General features: G+C 35.9%; 1 protein-coding gene and 1 non-coding gene across 2 annotated transcripts; one reads left to right on the forward strand and one right to left on the reverse strand.

Moving 5' to 3' along the window:
• Positions 1-1143: 1143 nt before the first annotated feature.
• Positions 1144-1216, forward strand: TRNAR-ACG (transfer RNA arginine (anticodon ACG)). The gene has a single exon. It is a non-coding gene; the product is annotated as a tRNA-Arg (tRNA).
• A 294-nt stretch (positions 1217-1510) lies between these two features.
• Positions 1511-9096, reverse strand: LOC141725145 (eukaryotic translation initiation factor 4B2-like). The gene is made up of 3 exons (XM_074527576.1): positions 7817-9096; positions 2633-3061; positions 1511-1878 (listed from the first exon to the last, which is right to left on the reverse strand). Exons 1-3 carry the CDS (start codon positions 8950-8952, stop codon positions 1860-1862), a joined length of 1584 nt encoding a protein of 527 aa, XP_074383677.1. The 5' UTR covers positions 8953-9096; the 3' UTR covers positions 1511-1859.
• Between the last annotated feature and the right edge of the window lie 2181 nt (positions 9097-11277).

The following is an 11277-nucleotide window of genomic DNA, read 5'->3' on the forward strand; positions in this document are numbered from 1 at the left end:
TACATGTTCCTTCTATTTCTCCAAGCAAAGCTCTGCGCATCGCGATGCCAATTGTGTCAGCTTGACCTTTCATAAGTGGAGACAGTATAAAGCGTCCATAATAAAGACGCTTATTGTCTGCTTTGGATTCAACACACTTCCACTGTAGTGTCCGAGTAGATACTGTTACTTTCTCTCGAACCATAATAATATTCAAATAATTGAATCATTTTTTTCTCTTGTTTAGTTTATATTGAAATCTATTCAATTTTTATTTCTACACACGTCGCTTTTTCGGAGGTCTACAGCCATTATGTGGCATAGGGGTTACATCCCGCACAAAAGTTAATAGGATACCACTTCTGCGAATAGCGCGTAATGCTGCGTCTCTTCCGAGACCCGGTCCTTTTATCATTACTTCTGCTCGTTGCATGCCTTGATCCACTACTGTACGAATAGCATTTCCTGTTGCGGTTTGAGCAGCAAAGGGAGTCCCCCTTCTTGTACCCTTGAATCCACAAGTACCGGCAGAGGACCAAGAAACCACTCGACCCCGTACATCTGTAACAGTCACAATAGTATTATTGAAACTTGCTTGAACATGAATAACCCCCTTTGGTATTCTCCGTGTATTCTTACGTGAACCAATACGTCCATTCTTACGTGAACCAACTCTCAGTATAATTTTTGCCATTTTTTTTTCATCTCATAAATATGAGTCAGAAATATATGGATATATCCATTTCGTGTCAAAAAGAACTCCTCCCTTTTTACTTTTACATTGGGTGTTTTAACAAGTCTGATTATCCTTATCTTTGTTTATGTCTTGGGTTGGAACAAATTACTATAATACGTCCCCGCCTACGGATTAGTCGACATTTTTCACAAATTTTACGAACAGAAGCTCTTATTTTCATATTTGGCATTCCTCATTTTAATTCTGAATCTATTTTTTGGAAGAAAAAATATTAAGATTGTAATGTTGTCATCTTTGGTTTCTTTTCTTCTCTTTTATTTTAGATATATATCACCTGGTCATCCCAACTGATGGGTGGGAATTGGGATAACTGATTTGCACTATTATTTGAACAATAATTTCCAAAGTACTATATGTAATTAAACAAATTCTGATCGTTTTGATATTTTTTTACTATCTTATATAAGGACTCCGTGGCCCAATGGATAAGGCGCTGGTCTACGAAACCAGAGATTCTGGGTTCGATCCCCAGCGGAGTCGCTTTTACTATTGTTTTTGGAGATTCACGAAATATCTAGACAACTATTAATAGCATATGGTTCAGTTGTTCTATAAGGTTCTTATCGACAAGTACCAAAAAACTTGATCATCAAAGTCCAACTCTGTATACCATTAATGAGATTGTTTTTGTAAAAAAAATGCTATATGTAGTTCAGGGATTCTTGATCAGAGCACAGGGATATCCAAGAGAATTCCATATTCTCAGCTCCCAAAGGTAAAAGATACTATATCACATATTTGATGAGAAGGATGGAGAGATTCAATCTACGAAAGTAAAAAAGGCGAAAAAGAATTTATCAAAAAAGGAGTATCATGGATGTTCAGCAAAGTTATCTTGAGACAATCAATAAGACCTATCCTATTGCTTTCGCACCTACAACTAAAAATGAAAAACTACAATAATAAGCAGAAAAGAAAAAGAAATAAAAGTCAGGGCCAATGCAGATTACATTGTCCTAGGATCAATGATGAAGTAGCTTGTTCTCGAACCATACACAATACCATATCCCCCTTCCTTTCACATAAATCATGAGTAAGAATTTTTAAGGTCGCGAAAAAATTATTCAGGTCCAGATCTGTCAATGATAGAGATAGAAGTCAAAGAATCCACAAAAAATGAAGTTCACCATCTCTCGCTTGACCTGTCAAAGAAAAAACTACATTACGTCCCATAATCAGCAACAGTCAACATGCATCAATGAGAACATGTAAAACTCAACTTGCATTTGCATAAAAACACTGTCTGACACTGACATGTGACGATATAGAACTGCATGGACTTCAGGTGCTGTTAGTGATGATGCAGCATTAATGGAAGTAATATATATAGTGTGGTCGCCAGTAACTTATGCATTAGAAAATTGCTTCAAAGCCAAAAAGAGAATACATTTCTAAACATCAATCAGGCTACAGATGTTATGTAGATTGTAGCCATTTGTCATGACTATCTATATGGTTTACTAGATAGATAAATAAGAAAATAAAAAGGATCTAGTGGATTTATATAAACTCAAACATTCCCTCTTTTCTAATACTGAATGGCAAATTCTCTGAGATTTGACATCCCAAAAAATGACACTAGTAGCAAAAAATAGATAATGGTGCTCATTATAATAGCACTTCTCCCAATTGCTAATTACTTAAAGAACTAGAGATCAGAACATAGTTTCTGGTAAGTCAAATTGGCTTCAAGACGAAATGGGAGATGGATTTTGTTATTTATTGCCAACAACCGATATTGTTATTTATTGCCAACAACCGATACAATAAGTTATCTTTAAGGACATCTGAGTCAAAATTTTAAGTTTTTAAATATTATTCACTTGGTAACTAACTCTTCAATTAGCTGACATTGCATTAGAAATTGGAAAAAACAATCAAAATCATAATGCATACCTGTCAACATTTCTACTACCCAAAAATCCTCTTTCTCTCCCAACTTGAAACCCTCGTCTATCATCTCGCTGCCTTGGCCACGCATCTCCAGTTCCACGTGAGCGAGGCCTCTGCATAAATTCTGTGTTTCTGGAGTCTTCAAATGATCCCGAACGAGAAGGTGGTCTCTCAAAACTGGCAGAACTCCTCCCTGATCCAGACCCCGGCCTTTCTACAGGCTTCTGATTAAACCGAACTTTGTCATCCAGTTCACGAGTAATCTGCTCCAACTCCTTCTCTATCTGAAGGAGCCTATCACGCACACTTGTTTGCTCTTGGCCAGATGCTTGCTGAGAATCCCTGTTAACATTTGAAGCAGAACCTTTTTCAAGATCCCTTTTCAGATGGTCTATTTCAGCTTTCAAACTCAATTCTACCTCTGTGTCAGGCCTGAAACAGATTGTCTAAATTAGAGAGCAGAATTATATAATCAATTAATAACTCAACAAATCAATAATACTGATATCACATAAGATTTGTAACACTTTCACAGTCATGCATTCGGCCATACAGGTATATATAACAGACCCTAGCTAAGATACCACATTGCAACTACCAGAACATGCATGGAAAAAAAAAATTGCCGACCATGGTTGTCACGGGATGCCAAATCCACCATACAGTGTTGTGACATACAACAACCATAAGGTGGCCGACTTGCACTAAGGCGTTCGTTACGGACACCACATGCCATTAAACATCAAAGGATGTCACAGACATCATAGAAGATGCTAGATAAGGACTGAAAGTGCCACGCTACTCAGATTCTCTTCTCTCTTCTTCACCATTTTTATTTCATTAAACTTCATCGGTGTATACTATATAATAGTTTTTATCTATCTTATATAAATATAATGACAATTTAATATCTATAAACATATCTGTATTGTATAATGATATGTCAATTGTGAGCTTGTGTTTTAACAGGATGGAAATTGCTGATCTTTACGAAGCTGTTGTCCGTCATTTTTATTTTACTTTATACTTTTTGCTTTCAAATTAGATTTTACTCATTATGCATCTTGATTACATTTAAACTGCTACTTTCCAATTTGCTAGTTATCCCAGTTTTGTGACATTCTATCACCGCTGTATTGCTCATGACTTTTGAACTGTTAGTTTCATATGTATTTATACCTGAACTTAATTGCTACCGCGCTATTCAAATTTTTGCTAGTCAATATTTACAATAATGTAATTAAGAGTTTTACAAAATTAATAATTGATACTTTACGTATAAACGGGCCACCAGGTCCTCAATCGCCACGGATAGCAGCGGCGCGTAACAAGCATGCCAATGACAAAGACACTGGAAAGAATAAGATAAAATAGAAGTGGGAATTAAAATAGACTAACTTCTTGAGGACTATTATGCATGTAGGGGGGTAAGTACGTAACCCAAAGAAGACAAGTGACTAATGGTGTAATATATGGACAGGACATAACAATCATTGTATACCAAATACAGTAGGCACAAATGGTTTAAAGTATTTATAATATCTTATGCTTCGCTTGGTTGGAGGGATTGAATTTAGGTAGGAACAGATTAAAATTCTTACTATTTTATAAGTAACTATTTATCATTTTTATTTCTTCATTTGTTTCATACCCACAGATTTTGAACTGATGCTTAATCCCAATCCCAAAAACTTGTAGATGAATGCTACACCATACTAATTTTTAGTTTGTTTACAAAAACCTCATGATAGAAAATGTGCACTCTGCCAATACTTAAACTCTTCCCTCTGATATCCTTAACTTACCTTTAAATTTTGTTCAAGTTATTTATTCACTCCTTTCTATGGCCAAATATTTATTAACATTTAACGTCATTGTAATCACATAATTTGCAAGCCACCTTAATTATTAAAGATCTTGCTAGTAAATGTACATAAAACAGGAGGGCATGCAAATACATTAGGCAGAAATTAATTCACGTATATTATCATCAGAACAAGCTAGTACAGTCCTACCTTGTGGTATTGCCTTGGTGAGGATGTTACTAATAAATAGGACAAATATGCACGCCTAATGACGTGGTGATGCACATCGCCTTATAATGTCTTTTCATAAACTAAAAAACAAAATTAACAGGCCTCATGATTTTTTATCATTTTTACTTTAGAGTAAACAAAAAAGAAAATTTACTCTTTATAGGAAATATGGAAGGGTCTACCAGATAGAGTTACATAATAATTTAGCTACACTCTGATGGTTAATAACGTAATATTATACTAGGGCGATCATACTGTACATAAGATCAATGTACTAAAAACAACCAACTAGAAGTCAACATTGAGTAATCTTCTGGAAATTTATACCTCTAAATCTAATCAGAGGCTTAAACAGATACATTATCAATATTGATGCAAAAAGAACAATAAATTAGTAATAAACATTTTCTCTTGAGCTTTAAGTTAAATCAAAGAAACGGAATTTTATCAATGTTGCACTAAAATGAAATATCTAATGCCATTTTATAATCAGGATAGAATATTGAGCCATCTCCATCTTCAGAGGGGTCTTGGGGATAATTCTACCTAATGCAGCTGTAATTAAATAGGTGTAATTGGTAGTTCACTTCAGAGGCTAGATAATTTTAATAATACTCATCCCATAATATAGTATTGATTTTAAACATAATTGATGCTCACAAAATGAAATGTAAAAAACTCACATGGAACCGCTAAACCTAGAAGTTCGATTACAAAGCAGTGGGAAAGATTTAGATGCATCATATACAACTCAAAACTGTTCTCCTCAACTAAAATTTATGATCAAAAACCACATTTTAACAATTTCAATAAAAACCGACTCAAGCTCAAGTAATACTTGGTAACTAGTTTTCCGTAATTGAATATTTGACCTTTCACTTCCAACCAGCTGAATTTAGTTTCTTCATATGCATGATTCATTCTAGCTCCAAATTAACTGATACAAGTCAAATAAAAAATCCATCCAAGCATAGAATGCTTGGAAAATAAATGCATCCTATATAATCATTTTTAAACATACAATAGGAACACAGTCTCATTCATTAATAACATGAGGCTGTTGGCTGTCAATTTTATTCTACCTAATTATTTCAGCTCAGATTTTATTCATTCATTTCAGCATGTCGATCATATTTGAAACGCCCCTTGCTAACTTGCTAGTTACTTTAGCAGTTTAGCATTGTGAACTTTTATCAACTAAGAAATGCTTATGATGCGATGACTCATGACCTGTTAGTTTTCTTAAGACTTCATAAGCATTTTTACCTTCATTTAATTTTATGTGCTCAATGCTAGTTAACATATGATAATGTGTACTAGAGTTATAGAGATTACTAACATATAAATGCCTCAAGGTCCTCATTAGCCACGGATCATGGCAGCCACACAACAAGCATGGTAATGGCAAAGACGCTTAAAAGAAAGGCTATGAACAAGATATAACTTAAGAAGCATGAAGTAATTTGGAAAAATTTCTCAAGTGATATCGTGTATGTAAGGGTCAGCGCATAAGCCACAAAAGACAAGTGACTAGTTATGTAATATTCTCAGAATCCAGTTGACGCAGATGGAAATAAAAAATATCTGGTATATTATGCTCCATTTTGTGGGAGTGTATGAGTTAAGGTTAAAACATAATGAAATTCGTACTATCTTTTAACTAATTTTTTTATCCATTTCATCCCTAATCCATTTTGTACATACAGGTTTTGAAGTTTGAACCCAATCCCACAATTTTGTAGATGAATGCTCCATTTTTACTCATCTCTACACAAACCTCATCACTAATAATTAGAGTTTCAACACTTCCCTCTCATTGCCTTACTTTACCTTCCAATTTGTTCAAGTTTATTCATTGATCACTCCCCCACCCGAACAGAGCATTAGTATCCACATATTCGTTGACTGTGTCACTTCCTTTACAAAATTAATATACAACCCACCTTCATTCATTACTGAAGATCTTGCTTGTGTACAGAAAACAAGAAGGTAAGCAATTTTATCAAGTAAATATCAATCTATGTATCTTATTGTTAAAATAAGCTACTACAGTTATAATCTAATCCTGGTGAGGATGTCATGAATCATGAATATATTCCCAGAAATATGAAAAAAAAAATACATAGCTAACAAATTAATAACAGAAAATCATTACTGTGTAACAAATGATTGAGTAAAACTAGCACTTCTTTAAACATATTTACTTTGGTGGTAAAAACAAGAAACACACGCCTTTTAGGCATATGAAAGGGCCTATCAAATCAAGTTACATAATAATTTAGCTAGGCTCTGATTGTTGATACCATATTAGGGCCACTAGTACATAGGATCAACATACTAAAAAGTACTAATAATTAGTAACGATTTGAGTAAACTACTGGCCCTTTGTCCTTCAATCAGAGGATTATGCAGATATTTACCGATATTGACGCAAAAGGAAAAATGAATCAGTAATGAACCTTTTCTCTGAAGCTTAAAATTTAAATCAGACTAGAGAAAGTGTTTCAGTAGTGCATACAAAATGAATTATCTATTGCCATTCCATAATCAGGATAGAATCCCTCTTCATCTTGAAAGGGGTATTGGGATATTTGTTGTAATTAAACAGGTCACGGGTGCAATTGGTCGATCACTACAAGGCTAGCAATTTAGTAATTTTCATCTAATGACATAGCACCGATTTTAGAACAAACTGAAGATCAAAAATGAAATGTAAAGAACTCACATGTTGTTCTTGCTTAACCTAGAAGCTCAATTAAAAAGCAGCGGGAAAGATTTAGATACATCAAATACAACTCATAACAGTTTTACTCTATTAGAATTCTGATCAAGAGCCACATAGTAACAAATCTGACCTTTCGTTTGCAATTAGCTGAGTATAGTCACTTTTAGACGTGATTCATTCTAGTTCCAATCTAACTTATACCAGTTACATTATGAATCCATCCAGTACAGATAATGCTTGGAAAAAAATGCATCCTACATATAATCATTTTTAAACATACAACAGCCTCAATAATTATATACTCTAATTGCCAATATCATTGCAAATAAACACAGGGAATCACATCGGCCATTGAATAATGACATCAATGTATATATAAAACAAAATATCAATGATAACTGAAACTAAAGTGTCAGAATAGTAAACCTGTCTACACGACGTCGTTCGAAGTCCAAATCAATCTTCTTCCAATCCAACCCTTTCTCTTCAAGTAAAACCTCCCTAGGCTTGGCATCGCCAAATGGGTTCACTTTCGGCTTCATCACTCCCTGTGGCAATGCTGGACCTCCCTCAATATGCTCAGACTGTGCACTACCAGGCCTACTAGATTGTCCGCTACTCGGTCTACTACTACTTTTCTTGGCTTCAATTTCCATATCTACTTTTCTCCAATCCAGTCCCTTCTCAGACAACACTTCTTCCCTAGGCCTAGCCGCTCCAAATGGATTCGGTCTATTCCCCCCTCCCTTACTTGCACTACTCTCATTCACAACACCAGCACTCCTCGGTTTATCAAATACCATTCTGGTCCGTTCCTCACTACCAGACCCTCCAGATCCTCCACGTCGAACAGGTCCAGAAACCTGCTGTTTCTTCCCAACAGCCCAATTATCCACCTCATCAGCCCTCGAAGCCCCATCATTTCCGCCACCCGAACCCAACGAACCATACCTACTAGCACTCCTATTCCCCCCATCAAACACATTCATGGGTTTCTTCCCCATTCCCCAGTTCCCAACCTCATCCGCCCTCGAAACCCCTTCATTTCCACTCCCCCTCGAAAACCCTTCATTGCGACTCCCCCGATCAAAAGAATTCATCACCGGCTTCTTCGACATTGCCCAATAATCAACTCCGTCAGCCCTAGAAGGCTGATCATACTCGGAAGCCCTAAGTTGTGGGGGCCCTCTCCTACCATCATCCTCAAATCCACCACCATACGATCTACGATCATCTCTCTGGGGCCCACTACTCCGTCCGTACGAATTAAACCGACCCGACTGAAGAAACCCATCCTGACCCGATTGAGGACCTTTAGGAAGCATCATCATTTCATCAGGAGTTAAACCAACCCGACCCGACCCGGTGGATTGAGTAAACTGCTGTAAAGTCATCTTATTCTTCTTCTTATTCCGACCCGACCCGGAATGAACAGTTTCTTTCAACGAAGGATAGCTCTGAGCGGCTGAGGCGGCTAAAGCTTCGGCTTGTTGCTTCTCTTCCAGCTCGGCTTGCTCTGCATCAGCCGCCCAAGCCCCGAGTTTTCCCCATGTTTTCGACATACTAGTATGTATAGATCGCAATTGTTTTCAGTTACTTCTCTGTCTCTCTCTGGATACGTATATATATATGATTATATTCCCCTTTTCCTTCTTTTACGTGGAGAGAGATGTTGGGGAGTGACGGCTGATGCGGATGTTTCTTATCGGTTCGGTATTTGAATAATCCTCAATTCGGTTATACGGTTCGGCTTCGATTTAAATAAACTCCATTCAAAAATTAATATATTGAGGTCATCATTGTAAAAATCGGTAATCGGCACTAATCGGTTTAGGTACTGATTAGAGATTAATCGGCAAATCGGGGATTAATCGGAGGGATTAATCGGAACAAAAATCGGATATATTTAAATATTTTAATAATATTTAATATATTTACCTTATTTATTATGAAATATATAATTCAAAAATATTTTATAAATATTAATCGGATTTTAAAAAATAGATCGGCCAAATATTTTTTAAGGATTAATCGGGGATTAATCTGAAATTTTTTAAAAATCGGGGATTTTTAGAACAGAGATTGAGGTTAGAAAATGAATCCCAAATTTGTTGCTAAATGAAAAAATGATAACTCAACTTTTGAAAAAAAAAATTACTTCTTTTTCAAAACTCTATAAATTACTCTTGTTTCTATTTGCAGGTGGCTTCACTGCTTGAAACCGCTTAAAAGTCACTGCAGGTGGTGCTGCTGTTTGTTGTTGCTGCTGTGTAAGATGTAACATTTGTTCGTACATCAGTCCCAACATCTGGACAATCGTTGGATCCGTATGGCTCTCGGTACGATCCTCTCCTGAATTATTCCTTCTCTTTGGTGTCATTATTCTGATAAGAAAACAAGCAACATATATAATAATTTGTCAAGCATTGTGTCAAATATGTAGCAATTCCTTAGCATATCAAAATTCTCAAGCATTATCTCTTCTCAAAATATCATAAACTTGCTACCATATTAACACAAGTGACATGATTATCACATAATCCTGCTTATTATCTCGAGAATAATAACACAAAGAAAATTGACGAAAAATTATCCAAACCTTTTAAACCCTTACTCAAAATCTCAAATAAACCAACAAATAGTGGATATGGTTGCAACACAACCTTCCAACTTTTTTTTCAACGCTTCATACCATCCTCAAAATCAACAAAATAGCAAGGCAATAACACAAAGGCCTAAGGCTAAATGCAAAACAGGAAACCTAATCAATTTAACTATAACCCAGTCCAATAACCTAAATTTAACCCTATAAGAGCTAAACTACACGCGCCTATCTTATGTGATCTTCCTATGACTCATCTATGACAATCCTAAGCTTGTTTCAGTGTCCATAACATGTAGCTCTGATACCAACCTGTGACACCCTCCAAACCCGGGGTCTAGATTTGGGGGTCACTCGTCACTAAACCAAAATAAAATAATCACAGCGGACTAATATAATAAATATGACCCCTTGCATGCAACTAGATCGATCACAGGTTATAGTATGAAACAGACACTAATACAAACCAACTGTTATTACAAACCATAAGTCTAATTAGTTTTTATAACTTATTCAAATTTTATTACAAATCTCTAGACTAATCAAGCATCCCAAACTGTCTACCTGGAAAACACACCAAACTATCTACAAGCACACAACTTCTGGTCAGACCTAGAACTCAAGCTTGCCCTGGCCTAGCTGAAAGAATCAGGATATGAAACAAGTATGAGCGAAAGAAATGCTCAGCAAGCAGTAAATAGCTTATGATTTGAAACAACAACAACAATATATCTGATGAACAAAACCAAATCACAATACCTGAATAGTATCAAAAACTGATATATATTTGATAATAAACAACATTTGCATATATATTTTGTTTTGGGATTGGAATCCTCGAACGACGGTGTGTTGCCGCCGGTGATCAGCCGCGGAGCAACACCGGTATGCCGAAGCATATCCAACTAAACAAAGGGGTACCCAAGGCACATATCGGCCTAGCAAGGTGTTATATCCTGTATAACACATAGCTCACGCTGGACCGCCGCCACGGCCTCTTACGCAACCATCCAACCCATAAAAAAAAAATTCCGTCAAAGTAGTCGAATCAAATGACATCCTTAACCACATAACTCCCCATTTCTCATGGTCCAGATTTATCTCAACAACCAATGGCGAAATAACCAGAACAATTAGTTATTCGCTAATCTCAATTCAAAACTTCACTGTATAGAGTAAGTTGTAGCGAAATGTAAAAACATTTAACTATTCTGATCTTAGAATAGTAGAAAAATTGAAAGAATAAAATTTATAGTCAATATCACTTGAATGATAAGTGAAGATA

This window comes from Apium graveolens, chromosome 5 (genome assembly GCF_009905375.1).
Source record: "Apium graveolens cultivar Ventura chromosome 5, ASM990537v1, whole genome shotgun sequence".
In the NCBI taxonomy this organism is placed as follows: Eukaryota; Viridiplantae; Streptophyta; class Magnoliopsida; order Apiales; family Apiaceae; genus Apium; species Apium graveolens.